Source organism: Amblyraja radiata, chromosome 6, assembly GCF_010909765.2.
Source record: "Amblyraja radiata isolate CabotCenter1 chromosome 6, sAmbRad1.1.pri, whole genome shotgun sequence".
Lineage (NCBI taxonomy): Eukaryota > Metazoa > Chordata > Chondrichthyes > Rajiformes > Rajidae > Amblyraja > Amblyraja radiata.
In genome coordinates this window covers 51,248,063-51,265,309 of record NC_045961.1, presented here as the reverse complement: position 1 = coordinate 51,265,309, position 17,247 = coordinate 51,248,063, and the positions used below count along the sequence as shown (strand labels likewise).

General features: G+C 47.3%; 1 protein-coding gene across 6 annotated transcripts in view; it reads left to right on the top strand.

Annotated features, from left to right (window-relative positions):
- atp8a2 (ATPase phospholipid transporting 8A2) overlaps positions 1 to 17,247 on the top strand; it is a 279,736-nt gene that overhangs the window by 137,648 nt on the left and 124,841 nt on the right. For all 6 annotated transcript variants that reach the window (XR_004412354.1, XM_033022781.1, XM_033022782.1 and 3 more), the window contains 5 exons: positions 1,096 to 1,165; positions 3,123 to 3,207; positions 5,463 to 5,602; positions 14,094 to 14,232; positions 15,866 to 15,930. Coding sequence is in view for 5 of the 6 variants with exons in the window: in XM_033022781.1 (XP_032878672.1) it covers positions 1,096 to 1,165; positions 3,123 to 3,207; positions 5,463 to 5,602; positions 14,094 to 14,232; positions 15,866 to 15,930 (499 nt within the window). In the remaining variant the exon portion in view is untranslated. The remainder of the gene's footprint in view (positions 1 to 1,095; positions 1,166 to 3,122; positions 3,208 to 5,462; positions 5,603 to 14,093; positions 14,233 to 15,865; positions 15,931 to 17,247) is intronic.

Below are 17,247 nucleotides of genomic sequence, written 5' to 3'. Positions count from 1 at the left end.
GATTGCGTGCGTTTGGCACGACCAACTGGAAGCGGTGTTCACGCGAAGTTCGCGCTCTAAGTACGCCCTAAGTACGCGTTATGTTCACGCGTGACGTCATTTACGTCAGTCTTACCAATCAGCTGGGCAGGAGGCGGGCCGACTGAATTTGGGCGTCGCACGGCATCGGGCGGTGACGTCAACACGCAACGCCACGCCAGTCAGTGACGTCATCACGCAATGCCACGTGCTAGGCGTACGGCGTCATGACGCTGCGTACGCTGTCAAGACGCTGCGTACGATGTCAAGACGCTGCGTACGACCGCAATGCGCCTGCGTGCCGACAGGCCGTTGGCGCGCGAAGATTTCGGTCACTGCAAGAATTTCGGAGCCCTGCGCGATGTCGGGTCCAGCCCCGCACAACTCCGTGCTTCTAAGTGGGACCGGGCCCGTACGCCTCAAGCGACCACGAGGTTGCGTAATTTGCAAGCCAAGGTCGCGTAAGTGGGACAGGCCCTTAACCCGCTGAGTTACACCAGCATTTTGTGTCTACAGTATCTTCGGTATAAACCAGCATCTGCAGTTTCCTCCTACACATAGAACCAGTGTGAACGATCGATGGTCGGCGTGGACTCAGTGGGTCATAGGGCCTGTCCCCAGGCTGCATCTCCAAACTAAAGAATCAGTAATCCACAACAACAATGAATGAATGAATGAATGAATACGTTTATTGGTCAAGTATTCACATACAAGGAATTTGCCTTGGTGCTCCGCCCACATACAGTGACAGTTAAGAATGATACATAAAACATTAAACATTAATAACAGAACATTATTGATTTAACATGTGAATTAAATAACATAGCAGAGCAAAAGGAGGCTACAGATTTTTGGTTATTAAGTAGAGCTACCACTCGTGGAAAAAGACTGTTTTTATGTCTGGCTGTGGCAGCTTCGACAGTCCGGAGTCGCCTTCCAGAGGGAAGTGATTCAAAGAGTTTGTGGCCATGAATGTACCAAGGAACATGAATGTACAAGTAGAATTTGTAGATTGGCCATCATATACTTACTTAAATTATTCATATCATGTTGTGAATTTCCTTACTTCCCCAACAGCCACAGGAAGCGAATGTCAGTGATCGTTAGAGTACCATCAGGAAAGATTCGTCTCTACTGCAAAGGAGCAGTAAGTATCTGGATATTTCCTCTCTTTCCTTAGAAGGCTTAGGAAGTTTGGCAAGGAAGGGAGGTTGCAGAAATTGCAGAGAATTGTGGATGAAGTCCAGTCCATTACACAAACCGACATCCCTTCAATTGACTCCATCTACATTATTCCCAACAACTCTCTCCAACTTCCACAGATGTGCCAGAGAAAGCATTTCATTGGGAAACATCACATCACCGCATGGGTTGGGGATAACTCCATCCAAGACTGCAAGAAATTGAAGAGAATTGTGGACGCAGACCAGCCCATCACACAAACCAATCCTCCCTTCCATTGACTCTATCTACACTTCACTTTGCCTCGTCAAGGCCACCAGCCTCAAGAACAAGCCTCACCTCGGTCGCTCCCTCTTCTCCCCTCTCCCATCAGGCAAGAGGTACAGAAGTGTGAAAATGCATACCTCCATATTCAAGGACAGTTTCTTCCCAGCTGTTATCAAGGAACTGAACCCGATCCTATCAAGAATTAGAGAGCGATCCTGAGCTACCTTCTATCTCATTGGAGATCCTCAGATTATCTTTAAACAGAGTTTTCTGGACTTTACCTTGCACCAAACATTATTCCCTTTCCCCTGTATCTGTACACTGTGAACAGCTCGATTGTAATCATGTATAGTCTTTCCGCTGACTGGATAGCGTGCAACTGAAAAGCTTTTCATGTACCTCGGTATATATGATAATGAACTAAACTAAACTAAATGCTTTCGCTAGTGCACAAAATAGCACAGCTTTGATTATGTATCATCTGCAAATACTTTTGATACAATCATACCGTGTGGAAATAGGCCCTTAAGCCTAACTGCCCATTCCGACCAACATGCCCCATGTACACTAGTCCCACCTGCCTGCATTTGGTCCATATCTTTCAAAACCTGTCCTATCCGTGTACCTGTCTAAATGTTTTTTAAATGTTATGATACTACCTGCCTCAACTACCTCCTCTGGCAACTCGTTGCATACATCTACCACCCCTTGTTTAGTTTAACTTAGAGATAGAGGTCAGAAACAGGCCCTTCGGCCCACAGAGTCCGCACCAACCTGTGATTCCCGTACACCTGCACTATCCTACCCATTGGGGACAATTAAAACATTTTTTTCACCAAAGCCAATTAACCTATAAGATGTACATGCTTGATGTGTGGGAGGAAACTGGAGCACACGGGGAAAACCCGTGTCACGGGGTGAAAGTATGAATGCCGTACAGGCAGCAGCTGTTGTCAGGATCGAACCTGGGACCCTGCCGCTGTAAGGCAGCAACCCTACCGCTGCGCCACTGTGCATTTTGTGGAAACACAATTTTTCCCTCGTGTTCCTATTAAATCTTTTACCCCTCACCTTGAGCATATGTCCTCTGGTTCTCAATTCCCCTGCTCTGGGTAAACGACTCTGTGCATTTACCTAGATAGACACAAAATGCTGGAGTAACTCAGCGGGTGAGGCAGCATCTCTGGAGAGAAGGACTGGGTGACGTTTCGGGTCGAGATCCTTCTTCAGACTGTTGTCAGGGGAGGGGTTGGGACAAAGATGGAATGTAGGCAGAGACAATAAGACTAGTGGGAGAACGGGTAATGAGAGGGAAAGCAAGGGCTATCTGATGTTAGAGAAGTCAATACTGGAGTGCAAACTACCCAAGCGACATATGAGGTGCTGTTTCAATTTGCACTGGGCATCACTCTGACAATGGAGGAGGCCCAGGACAGAAAGGTCAGATTGAGAATGGGAGGGGGAGTTGTGCATTTACCTGATCTATTCCTCTCATGATCTTGTACATCTCTATATGACCACCCTTCATCTTCCTGTGCTCCAAGGAATAAAGACAAAGCGTGTTCATTTTGAACGATTGTCATCATTTCGCATCATTTAGAATTTCTGTAAGATATTTGGAAGATGAGCTAAATAAATATCTTGCCTTTCAACAGGACAACGTCATTTTTGAGAGACTTTCTCAATTGTCAAAGCACAAAGTTGAGACTTTGAATCATCTGGACCAGTTTGCTGCAGAAGGTGAGGAAACTTGGATGTAAAATGACTTCTATGATGTCCTTGTCTACCAAGATGCCCTTCTAAGCTAGTCTTATTTGCCCGTGTTCAGCCCAAACCCCTCTGAACCTTCCCTATCCATGTACTTGTCCAAGTGTCCTTTAGTGGAAATGGGAATTAGAAGAACTCATGTACAGAGAAATTGTGGAGTGTTGCAAGAATAATAGGGTGGTCATTTTAGTTTAGTTTAGTTTAGAGATAAAACGCAGAAACAGGCCCTTTGGCCCACCGAGTCCGCACCAACCAGTGATCCCCTCACACCAACACTTTCCTACACACACTAGGACCAATTTTACCAAGCCAATTAACCTCCAAACCGGTATGTCTTTGGAGTGTGGGAGGAAACCAGAGCATCCAGAGGAAACCCACGCAGGTCACGGGGAAAACGTACAAACTCCGGACAGACAGCACCCGTAGTCAGGATTGGACCCCGGGATCACTGGCGCTTTAAGGCAGCAACTCTACTGCTGCGCCACTATGCCACCTGTAGGGGATTTTCCTTTTCCTAATATAGACAGGGAACGCTATAATGTTGAGTGCTTAGATGAGATGGAATTTGATGAGAGTGTGCAGGAAAGTTTCCTCAGGCAGTCTATAAAGGGCCCTACTGAGGGTGGGGCAAAGGTAGAACTGCTCTTGGAAAATAAGGGCAGGGCAAGAGACTGAGGTGTCCGTGGAGATGTACTTTGGGACCAGTGACCATAGTTCTATTAGTTTTTTAAAACAGTTACGGATAAGGACAGAATCGGTCCACACATTCTAGTTCTAAATTGGGGAAGGTGAATTTTGATGGAGCTTGCAAAAGTTGATTGAAATAGTTGGTCTGTGGGCAAAGGAACATCTGACGAGTGGGAGGCTTTTAAAAGTGAGAGTTCAAAGTCAGCATGTTCCTGTCAAAGTGCAGGGCTGGCAGCTGTAGGGAACCTTGGAGGACTGGGGAATCTGAGTCTCTGGTCATTAAAATAAAAGGGTACAGCAGAGGAACAGGGCGTTTGGTTTGGCCCACAATATCTGTGTCAACCATGATGCCAAGACTAATAGTCAATAGCCTATAGTCAATTTTATTCGTCACATACACCCAAATGTGCACTGAAATGAATTTGCCAGCAGCGGGTACAATTAAAATAGAATACACAATACACAATAAGATTAAACACAAACATCCACCACAGCTTTCTTCACTGTGATGGAAGGCACAAAGTTCAGTCAGTCCTCCTCCTCGTTCACCCGTGGTCGGGGCCATAAAATCCTGCATAGTGACCGCTACGGACGGCCGGATGTACAGGCCCTCTCGTCGGGACGGTCGAACACACTCCGCGGCTTGGAGGTCCCGAATCGGCACTTACTTACCGGAGACCGCAGCTTCAGGATGTTATAGGTCGCGGGCCGGCGGTCGGAGCTCTTCTCCGGGAATCCCCGGCGAGGGATCCCAGGCTCCAGACGCTGCGTCCATGGCTAGAAGCTCTGCAGACCGCGGCTTCAGGGTGTAATAGTCCGCGAGCCAGCGATCGGAACACTCCCTTCTGGCGACACCCGGCAAAGGCGGGCCCGCACCGCGATGTAAACTCCACGCTGCGCCCGCTGCTGAAACTTTGGGCCCGACTCCGGGAAAGGCCGCGAGGGAGGCGACATGGAAAAAAGTCACCTCTCCATGGAGGAGGCGGCCGAAAGCGGTTCCCCCTTCCCCCTTCACCACACCCCACACAAGACACACTAAGAGACACCAAAACAAACACTTGGACACACTAAAATAAACAAAAAAGGTAGAAATAATGAACACGCTGCTGGCAGGGCAGCAGTCTCGCAGCGCCCCCATCGACCATCTCTTAGCTGCCTGCACATTATCAAAATCCCTCCATTCCCCGCATATCCGTGCCTATCCAAAAGTCTCAAATTCTATTATTGTGCCTGTTTCCACCACCATTACTGGCACTGCATGCCAGGCAACCACTACCCTCTGTGTTAGGTCGTTAAATGGATGAACCCCCTGCACATTTGCTTTTAACCTTTGTCCCTCTCACCTTGAAGCTAAGCCCTCTAATATTAGATATTTCTTCTCTTTTCCAAATTGTGAATTCTTGTTCATTGTCTCCCTTAACCCATTCCTATGGAGTAATTTAATTTTTGTTCCCCTCGGAGGCAAGTTTTGTATATAAGCTTAAGTATATTTCTGGCTGTGGTTTGTGTCCTTTGCTGAAGAGGTTGTAACTGATTTTCAGGTTTGAGAACACTGTGCTTTGCCTATGCCGACCTGGAATTTGACGACTATAAGGAGTGGGATCGGATTCATCATGAAGCCAGCACAAATCTTCAGGACAGGGTCGCCAAGCTTGAGGAGTGTTACAATCTCATTGAAAAGGTGAGGGGTGATTGTCACTGTGTTATTTCAAGTACTTCTGTTGGTCGTATGCACGGACTGCGCCAATACCTCCACATTGGGAAGCAGGGAGGCCATGAAAGAGGTCCACAATGTAGGAGATGTTCCATGTCAAAGTGTGAATTGGAGCACTGCAGATACAATTCTGGCACCCACAACATGTATCATTGTAGAAACAAGGAACTGCTCAGTCTGAAGAAGGGTCTCGACCCGAAAGATCACCTACCCCGTTTCGTCAGAGATGCTGCCTGACAAGTTACTCCAGCATTTTGTGTCTACCATCGGTCTAAAGTTGCATCTGCAGTTCCTTCCTACACATTTTGTCTGCTCCATTATGAAATCTCCTCAAGGTATATCTACTTTGAAGAAGTTCTCCCCTCTCCGATGTGAGATCAGCAACACCCTCTCTCACTGCTCCCCCTCTGTGATTCCTTCTGTTCTCCAGCTCCATGACCATGTTTTTAACCCAGACTTGCCACTTGTTACCACTGCCACTGCCACTGCCAACAATGGACCATTGTGGGCTCCACCTTTCCTTGTTCCCTCATTGCGGGCTCTGATTTGTCCTTTTTATACCCTTCATTCATTTGTTCTTTCATATCTCTAGTCCTTTTCATATATCTAGTTTTCCTCTTGCCTTTTACCCATGGCAGGGGAATCAAGAACCAGAGAACGTGGGTTTCGGGTGAGAGAGGAAGGATTTAATAGGAACTTGAGGGGGAAATTTTTAACAGAGGGCGGTGTGTGTATGGAAGTAGCTGCCAGAGGAGGTTTTTGAGGCAGAAACATTTAAAAGACATTGGAACAGGTACATGGATAGGAAAGTTTTAGAGGGATATGGGCCAAACGCAGGCAGGTGGGACAGGTTTACCCATGTGAAAAGCAAATAAGAGAACTGACTACTGATAAATAAACTCTACATATATAAAAAATGAAGAAATCAAGAACTGCAAGACCCTCTATTTAAATGTAGAAAAATAAACCATGCTGGAGTAGTTTGGCGGGTCAGGCAGCCTCTCTGGAGAACATGGGTGGAGTATCTTGGTCGGCACGGGCAGGTCGGGCTGAAGGCCCTGTTTCCGTGCTGTATGACGATATGACGTCTCTGGCTGCAGTTCAAATGATTATCAAGAAGCTGTAGGACAAATAATTTAAATTTTAGTTGAGAGATCCAGCGCAGAAACAGGCGTTTCGACCCGCCGAGTCTACGCCGACCAGCAATCACCCCGCACACTTGCACTATCTCATAGACGAGGGACAATACACAATTTTACCAAAGCCAATTAACCTACAAACCTGCAAGACTTTGGAGTCCGTGGGAGGAAACCAGAGCACCCGGGGAAAACCCATGCGGGTCACAGGGAGAATGTACAAACTCCATACAGGCAGCACCCATAGTCAGGATTGAACCCTGGTCTCTGCACTGTAAGGCAGCAACTCTACCACTGCGTTACTGTGCCACCATTGTTACATCAGCATCCAATCCACCACCCGAAACATTCACATTATTCACCATTAAAGCAATTATTTTGATTTCTGCCATCTACAACGTTCACTGCATTTACTTCCATCGGCAGCTCCAGCAGCCCCTCCCGCACCCACAACCTCTGCCATCCCAAGGACAAGAACACCAGATACATGGAAACTCTGTCTGTCGCTCCCCCGCCCTCCCTCTGAGGGTCTGCCTGTCCCCCGTCCCCTCTCTGTCTGCCGGACCCCCCACCCTCCCTCTGTCGGTCTCCACCGTCTGATCACCCCCCTCATTCCCTCTCCCACCTTCCCCCCCCTCGCCTCCCTTTTAGCCATCCCCCCCTCCCCCACCCCCCCCCCCCCCCCCCGCCCACCTCTCCCACTTGCCCATCCCCACCTACCCCTCCCTCTGCCCATGAGTATTAACCCGACCCCCAGACTGCAGGTCTCTCCCCCTCTCTGCGTCTGCCAGTTCCACCCCCACAACCTCTACCTGCTGGTTTCTCCCCTCATTCCACCCGGAAGGGGTGGGGGAGTCGTCAAACGCCATTCCTAGTCTGCCAGGGAGAGTGGGGTTAGAATGGGGAGTATTTTTGTCGAAAGCAAGGACATAAATGATAGAGGTGAAGCAGTGATAATGATGAAGCAATCATTTCCAATGTTCACGACATCCTGACCTATTTGATACGATTTTAAAGATAAATGCAAGACAATTGGGGCAGAGTGATATAGTTGGCACTGGATCAGCTTGCATGTTGATATTATTCATATTATATCCAGCAGAGTGCAGCACTGTTCAAACATTCATAGCTGAATACCGTCATGAGCTTGGTGTGTGTATTGTCAGTATAACATTTGACCATGTGAAAACCAAATAAGAGAATTCACTTCTGATAAATGTACACGCTTGTACACGCTGGAATTCAGAAGATTGAGGGGGGATCTTATAGAAACTTACAAAATTCTTAAGGGGTTGGACGGGCTAGATGCAGGAAGATTATTCCCGATGTTGGGGAAGTCCAGAACTAGGGGTCACAGTTTAAGGATAAGAGGGAAGTCTTTTAGGACCGAGATGAGAAACTCATTTTTTACACAGAGAGTGGTGAATCTGTGGAATTCTCTGCTACAGAAGGTAGTTGAGGCCAGTTCATTGGCTATATTTAAGAGGGAGTTAGATGTGGCCCTTGTGGCTAAAGGGATCAGGGGGTATGGAGAGAAGGCAGGGATGGGATACTGAGTTGGATGATCAGCAATGATCATATCGAATGGCGGTGCAGACTCGAAGGGCCGAATGGCCTACTCCTGCACCTATTTTCTATGTTTCTATGTAAATAAAGTCTACATATATTAAAAATGAAGAAATAAAGAACTACAAGATGCTCTACTCACTTTTAATATAGGAAAGACACAAAGTGCTGGTGTAATTCAGCGGGCCAGGCAGCATCTCTGGAGAACATGGATAGATGATGTTTCGGGTCGCGACCCTTCTACAGACTGATTGTCACCTATTCATATTCTCCTGGGATGCTGCCTGACTTTCTGAGTTACTTCGGATTAAGATCCTTCTTCAGACTGATAGGTGACGTTTTGAGTCGAGATTTTTTCGAAGAAGTGTCCTGAACAAAAATGTCACCTATCCATTCTCTCCAGAAATGCTGCCTGACCTGCTGAGATATTCCAGCACTCAGGGCCGGATTTAGATGAAGAGCTGTTCCACTTGTTCCTCCCAATTCCCCACCCCCACGACTAGAGGAAGATGGTCCACCAGATTGACACCGATTTGCAGCCGAGCGTAGTCAATGAGATAAGAGGCTGGAAAGCGGTGCTTATTTATTTATTTATTGCCAGTGCTAGTGTCGAGTTATTGGCTTAAAACACTATTATTCTGAAATGGAGGGCAAGGAAAATTACTGAAGTGTTGTTTAGAGACTACAGTGTGTTGTGACAGCATATGTAAGAAAGGCCTATGACAGTGTCAAAAATATTATACACCTTGCAGGGCTCTCACATAAATGTTTTTCTCTGTTGTCAGCCTGGCAACCTTGACAGCTTTTTAAGTTGCCAAATGACAGTTTAGGTTGTCATTTAAGATGGCTTGCATGACGCGTGCGATAATGTGCTCGGACGAAGTGCGTAGTTACCAGTCGGAATTATGCTCAATGAGGCATTCACATATTTTTTCTGCTTCAAATAAAGTCATAAACCAAACATATTCACCAATTAAGACATGATATATACCACAATGACATGCAGCAAAATTATAATACAGTATCTCAACTCTTTTTACACGTTGCAATTAATGCAATTTCTATTGTTTCTTTCCACTTCCAAACAAATATGTGGTTGGATTATTCAGCGTATGATCAACCTCGGTGAGACCAAGCGCAGGCTTGGCGATCGCTTCGCACAACACCTCCACTCAGTTCGCAATAACCAACTTGATCTCCCGGTGGCTCAAGACTTCAATTACCCCTTTCATTCCGAATCCGACCTTTCTGTCCTGGGCCTCCTCCATGGCCAGAGCGAGGCCTACCGCATATTGGAGGAGCAGCAACTCATATTTGCTTGGGTAGTTTACACCCCAGCGGTATGAACATTGGCTTCTCTAATTTCACGTAGTCCTTGCTTTCTCCCTCCTTCCCCTCCCATTCCCAGCTCTCCCACAGCCTACTGTCTCCGCCTCTTCCTTTATTTTTCGTGTGTCCCCCCCGACATCAATCTGAAGAAGGGTCTCGACCCGAAACGTTGTCTATTCCTTCGCTACATAGATGCTGCCTTACCCGCTGATTTTCTCCAGCTTTTTTTTCTACCAATGGGATCCCACCACTGGCCACATCTTCCCATCTCCTCCCCGTCGGCTTTCCGCAGAGACCGCTCCCTCCGTAACTCCCTGGTCAATTTGTCCCTTCACACCCGAACCACCCCTTCTCCTGGCACTTTGCCTTGCAACTGCAGGAAATGCTACACTTGTCGCTTTACCTCCCCCCTTGACTCCATTCAAGGACCCAAGCAGTATTTGCAGGTGCGGCAGAGGTTCACCTGCACCTCCTCCAACCTCATCTATTGCATCCACTGCTCTAGGTGTCAGCTGCTCTACATCGGTGAGACCAAGCGTAGGCTTGGCGATCGCTTCGCCCAACACCTCCGCTCGGTTCGCAATAACCAACCTGATCTCCCGGTGGCTCAGCACTTCAACCCACTCCCATTCCGAATCCGACCTTTCTGTCCTGGGCCTCTTCCATGGCCAGAGTGAGGCCCCCTGTAAATTGAAGGAGCAGCACCTCATATTTCGCTTGGGCAGTTTACACCCCAGCGGTATGAACATTGACTTCTTCAATTTCAGGTAATCCCTGCTTTCTCTTCCCCTTCCCAGCTCTCCCTCAGCCCACTGTCTCTGCCTCTTCCTTTCTTCCTCCTGTCCCCCCCACCCTCACATCAGTCTGAAGAATGTCTCGACCCGAAACGTCACCTATTTCCTTCGCTCCATAGATGCTGCCTCACCCGCTGAGTAGAAACATAGAAAATAGGTGCAGGAGTAGGCCATTCGGCCCTTCGTGCCTGCACCGCCATTCAATATGATCATGGCTGATCATCCAACTCAATATCCTGTACCTGCCTTCTCTCCATACCCCCTGATACCTTTAGCCACAAGTGACACATCTAACTCCCTCTTAAATATAGCCAATGAACTGGCCTCAACTACCTTCTGTGGCAGAGAATTCCAGAGATTCACCACTCTCTGTGTGAAAAATGTTTTTCTCATCTTGGTCCTAAAAGATTTCCCCCTTATCCTTAAACTGTGACCCCTTGTTCTGGACTTCTCCAACATCGGGAACAATCTTCCTGCATCTAGCCTGTCCAACCCTTTAAGAATTTTGTAAGTTTCTATACGATTCCCCCTCAATCTTCTAAATTCGAGCGAGTACAAGCCGAGTCTATCCAGTCTTTCTTCATATGAAAGTCCTGCCATCCCAGGAATCAGTCTGGTGAACCTTCTCTGTACTCCTCCTATAGCAAGAATGTCCTTCCTCAGATTAGGAGACCAAAACTGTACGCAATCCTCCAGGTGTGGTCTCACCAAGACTCTGTACAACTGCAGTAGAACCTCCCTGCTCCTATACTCAAATCCTTTTGCTATGAATGCTAACATACCATTCGCTTTCTTCACTGCCTGCTGCACCTGCATGTCTACTTTCAATGACTGGTGTACCATGACACCCAGGTCTCGTTGCATCTCCCCTTTTCCTAATCGGCCACAGAGTTTCTCCAGCATTTTTGTCTACCCATTCATACAAGTTCTGTTATCCCACTTTCCTCACCCACTCCCTACACATTAGGGGCAATTTTACAGAGACAAACAAGTTAACCTACAAAGCCAATGCATCTTTGGGATGTGGGAGGAAACCCCCATGCTTGCAGGGAGAATGTGCAAATTCAACACAGACAGTGCCCGAGGACAGGATCGAACACAGATCTCTGGTATGTGAGGCAACAAGTCTACCAGCTGTGCCACTATATTTTGTTTTCCAACACACAAAAAATTATACGATAATGAAAAACTGGTCACGAAAAAAATGAAAATATCCATTTTCAGTCTTAAATCTCCAAGTGACGCTATGTCCCCCTTTACAGCTACTGTATGTTTTAATTAAGTTCAAGACTATAGGCCAGTACATTGGCCATAAAGTAGCTGCCTAAAAGTGACAGAGACCCGGAATTTATCCTGAATATGGGTGCTATCTGTATAGAGTTTGCTCCTTTTCCCTTTGATCGCATGGGTTTTCTCCGGGTGTTCTTGTTTCATAGAAACATAGAAAATAGGTGCATGAGTGGGCCATTCAGCCCTTCGAGCCAGCACCGCCATTCAATATGATCATGGCTAATCATCCAAAATAGAACCCCGTTCCTGCTTTCTCCCCTTATCCCTTGATTCCGTTAGCCCTTAGACCTAAATCTAACTGAATTGGCCTCCACTTCTTTCTGTGGCAGATAATTCCACAGATTCACAACTCTCTGAGTGAAAAAGTTTTTCCTCATCTCAGTCGTTAATTGGCTTTCTTCACTGCCTGCTGTACATGAATGCTTCCTTCCACATTCCAAAGGGGTGCAGGAACCTATTTCAGACCCAACCCAAAATGTAATATTTTCCTTTTGTCCAGAGATTCTGTCTGACCTGTTGAGTTACTCCAGCTTTTTGTGTCTATCTTCAGTTTAAACCAGCATCTGCAGTTCCTTCCTACACACACGATACTATATGATAGAACTTTATTAATCCCAGGAGGGAAATTGTGTGTGTGTGTGTGTGGGGGGGGGGGGGGGTATATATATTATACACACACACACACATACACATATAATTATATAGTTATATATTCATATATAAATATACACCGTTTTGTTTTCTCGTTTATAACATTGTTTACAGAGTACTATGTTTACATATTCTGTTGTGCTGCTGCAAGTAAGGATTTCATTGTTCTAACTGGGACGTGAGAGAATAAAACACTCTTGACGCTTGACTTACGTCGCTAATGTGTGGGAAAGAACTAGTGTACGGGTGATCGGTGGTCGGCATGGACTCGGTGGGCTGAAGGGCCTGTTCCCACGCTGTATCTTTAAATTAAACTAGAAACACTAAAACCAGAGGGAGTCTAAAGAAGGGTCTTTACCCGAAACGTCACCCAATTTCTTCTATCCAGAGTTGCTGGCTGCTCCATGGAGTTCCCCCGCACAATTAAAGCATGGAATAGTCTTCACCCTACCATAGTTACCCAACCTGACGCAACTAAATTTAAGGTACCTCTTATTTCCCCAAGCACCCGTTTTTGCTTAAGTCCAAGTCAAGATTCAAGAGAGTTTTATTGTCATGTGTCCCAGATAGGACAATGAAATTCTTGCTTGCTGCAGCACAACAGAATATGTAAACATAATACAGAACAGGAGATAAATGTTCAGTGTGTTTATATACCATAGACCATATATATACACAATAAATAAACAAATAAAATGCAATAGGCTGTTAGTGTTCAGCCTTCCACCACCTCCAGTTTAAATTCCATTTACAATATTTATGGAGGACCAGGAAACCAGAAGCAAGAGTTACTCCAGGGTTACTCCTGATCCAGGGTCATGGAGTGATTCTGCGTTGGTTTTCAGCGGTCGCGGTGAGTCGGCAATCGGACAGCAATGGCGGCCAGATCTCCCACAATTCAAAGCGAGGGAGAAATTGCCCAGCGCCAACCAGTTGCCGTGGCAGTGCGCAAGCACAGGGCGGCCGGCCATGTGGCGGATGAGGAGCGAGCGGAGCCCGGCGGCCCGGACACGGATACGGATGGCGGGCGGAGACGGAGATTGACAGAGAGAGAGAGAGAGAGAGAGAGAGATAGAGAGAGGGGCCCGCCCAGAGTTGAACGGTAGGTGTCCTGCCTTGGCCCGAGGCCGCCTAGATTTCCAGGCCCTAGGCTTAAGCCTATGAAGCCTAGTGGTAAATCCAGCTCTGTGAGGCCCCCCTAGATCTCGACGCCCTAAGCTTAAGCTTGTCAAGTTTATACGTAAATCCGGCCCTGCCAGCACTTTGTGTTCTTATAGGCATTAACAACCCCATTGACCTCTGTTCCGTTCAATGGAATGTTAGTGAAATTAGAGTCATAGAGTGTGGAAACAGGCCCTTGGGGCCCACACTGAACAACGTCCCGTCCACACTTATCCCACATGCCTGCATATAACCTATATCCCTCTCAACCCGTCATGTTCATATACCTGTCTAAATGTTTCTTAAACATTACAATAGTACCTGCCTCAACGACCTCCTCCAGCAGCTCGTTCCATACACTCACCACCCTTTGTGTGAAAACATTACCCCTTAGGTTCCTATTAAATCGTTCCTTCACCCCTCACCTTAAACCTATGGCCTCTGGTTCTCGATTCCTCTACCCTGGGTAAGAAATGCTGTTGTATGAAGTAAACATGGATATCAACACAACATTTAAAATCAATTTTTCAGAATTTGGTGCTGCTCGGAGCGACTGCTATTGAAGATCGTCTTCAGAATGGTGTTCCCGAGACCATTGCAACGTTAATGAAAGCTGGAATCAAAATATGGGTCCTAACCGGCGACAAACAAGAGACCGCGATAAACATAGGTCTGTCTGTCTGTCTGTCACTGAAGCGCCCTCTAGTTTGTCATTGCCTGAAGCATCATTCAGAATTGTAATATAAAATTAGCACTATTGTATTCTGTGGGTACTGGAGTTTTGTAGATGGATGCCAGCATCTATGGGGGAAAAGGAATAGGTGGCGTTTTGGGTCGAAACTTGTTCAGTTTTGGTCACCCTGTTATAGGAAGAATGTCATTAAGTTGGAAAGAGTGCAGAGAAGTTTTATGAGGATGTTTCCGGGACTTGAGGGCCTGGGCTATAGGGAGAGGTTGGGCAGGCTAGGACTTTATTCCTTGGACCGCAGGAGAATGAAGGGTGATCTCATAGAGATGAGGGGAATAGATAGGGTGACTGCATAGAGTCTTTTACCCAGACTAGGGGGATCAAGAACCAGAGGACAGAGGTTTAAGGTGAAACATTTAATAGGAACCTGAGGGGCTACGAAGGTGATGGGTACATGAAACAAGCTGCCAGAGGAAGTCGTAGTACAAAAACAACATTTAAAAGACACCTGGACAGATACATGCATAGGACATTAGAGGGATATGAAGCAGGTGGGCATGTGGGACTCGTGTATAGTGGGGTCTCTTGGTCGGGATGGCTACTATGTGGCAGTAACGCGACCTGCTCTCCATTCCATTGACTCCATTTATACCTCAGGCCTCCTCGGCAAGGCCAGTAATCAAGGACGAGTCGCACCCCGGCCACTCCCTCTTCGCTCCACTCCCATCGGGCAAAAGGTACAGACCTGTGAAAATGCACACCTCCGATTAAAGATAGTCCGAGGGTCTCCAGTGAGGTAGATAGTAGCTCTCTGTTGGTGATAGGATGGTTCAGTTACCTGATAACAGCTGGGAAGAAACTGTTCTTGGATCTGAAGGTATGCGTTTATCTTGCACTAAATGTTAGTCACCATATTCCCATTATCATGTATCGGTACACTGCGGATGGCTCAATTGTAATCATGTATAGCCTTTCCGCTGACTGGTTAGCATGCAAAAAAGGCTTTTCACTGTACCTCGGTGCACGTGACAATAAACTAAACTCTATTCTTTATAGAGAAACCACAGTTCAATTTTTTTGTGTTGTGCCTGAGTACTGGCAAGAACCTGTTCTGTTGCCTCACCCATTGCACTCTGAACTGATTGTTTCAGTCTTGTATGGCTGGTTTTACTTAGTCTGGTTCTGAATCTGATATCTTCCAAATTTGTAAAGACGTCTGAATTATCAATTGTCACAACTAGGTAACCTGTATTTACCTGGCATGTTAGTAGGAATGTTTCATCAGCTGAAAATCAGTCTTCCTCAGGACTTTTCAAAATATTCTGCCCCCCTCCTCCCGCTCCCCCAAATATTTGGAGTTGGAAGATATCTAAACTAAATATTGTGATGTGGGTAGAAACAAAGAGTTGCAGTTGCTGGTTAATGCACAAAATGCTGGAGTAACTCAGCAGGTCAGACGGCATCCATGGAGACCATGGATAGGTTACGTTTTGGGTACAGACCCTTCTTCAGACCTCAACATGTGATGTGTGTATTCTGCTTGTCAGTATTGTGTTGTGGATAAAGTTATGTTGTTGACACCTTTTGCTGACGGCCTTTTCTATTCTTTTGCTAGGTTATTCATGCAGGCTTTTATCCCAAAGCATGACGCTGATCATAGTGAACGAAGATTCTTTGGACGTAAGTCATTCCATTCCTTCCAAAACATCTGCACGTTACAACCATTTAAATGTTTTTTGTGAGCGCTGAAATCATTCACTATACTCTCCATGGTCAGATCATGACAACATTTCTCACTTGTGAAGTACCAGCAGAAATATAAAGAATGCGGTTGGCATTTGATTTTCATAATTACCGTTTTTCCCGGCAATGAAGACGCAATTTTTTACCCAAAAATAAGGCACGTAAATTTACCTGTGTCTTGGAGGGCAAAGGTTAGGTTGTTAGCCAGGAAAGATAGACTTGGCTATCCCTCAGTACAGCAACATCAAGAACGATGTTGCTGGCAGCTGATGGGAAGCGGCTGTCAAGTGGGAAGATGCTATAAAAGGACAGCGCTGCTTGGGGGGGGGGAAGAGTTACTTTCACAGCGTGTGGGGAGTCTGGCCCGGGTCAGCACGGGCAGGAGCGTTGGGAAGGAGAGGGTCGGGGATCATGCCAGCAACTCACTCACTCACCGTTGCCGCAGCGCTCCAGGCGAGGAGCCACCGCATTGTGGCTGGGGAGGAAAGTAGCTCGGGTGGCTGCGAGCGGGTTCTTGGTTCTTCTTGGCCGGGACCTGTGTCAGCGCGAGTAACCTCAATTGGTTCCTTGATCGCGCTGACACAGGAGCAAGCTCCACCGCCCGCTGTCCTGTTATCCATCGCCCGTCTATGATCTTTGCTCTTGAGCTGGTCCCCTCACTGTCCGGTCTACATTGAAAGACACGGACCGGGCAGTGAATGCCATGCAGTGTCACCCAGCGCAGCAAGTGAGGCCATGTCCTGCTCCCGACTGCAGTCGGAATTTAAGGATTCGCAGGAAGTGACATGAGCGAGGCCGGCGAGCGGCAGGATAGAGGTGTTCAGAGGGAAAGCACTGCCAGAGGTGAGCGGGCCGGCAGAAGGCGCTGAGGTGGCGGCCGGTTCCACTGTCCGGTCCCGGCCAAGACAAACCAAGAACCGGGCGGCCGCTCGCAGCCACCCGAGCTACTTCCCTCCCCGGCCTCAATGCGGTGGGTCCGTGCCCGGAGCGCCGCTGCAGGGGTGAGTGAGTGAGTTGCTGACATGACCCCCGACCCCCTCCTTCTCAACGCTCCTGCCCGTGCTGACCCGGGCCAGACTCCCCACACTCTGTGAAAGGAACTCTACCCCCAATTGGTCCCTTGAACAAGTATTGTCATTCAATAAGATCACAGCTGATTCAACTTGTCCCGATGTGCTCCCGTTTTTCCCACCATCACTCCACCTGCCATCACCCTCCACCCCCCACCCATTCAGTCATTCAGAATGGAGGAGA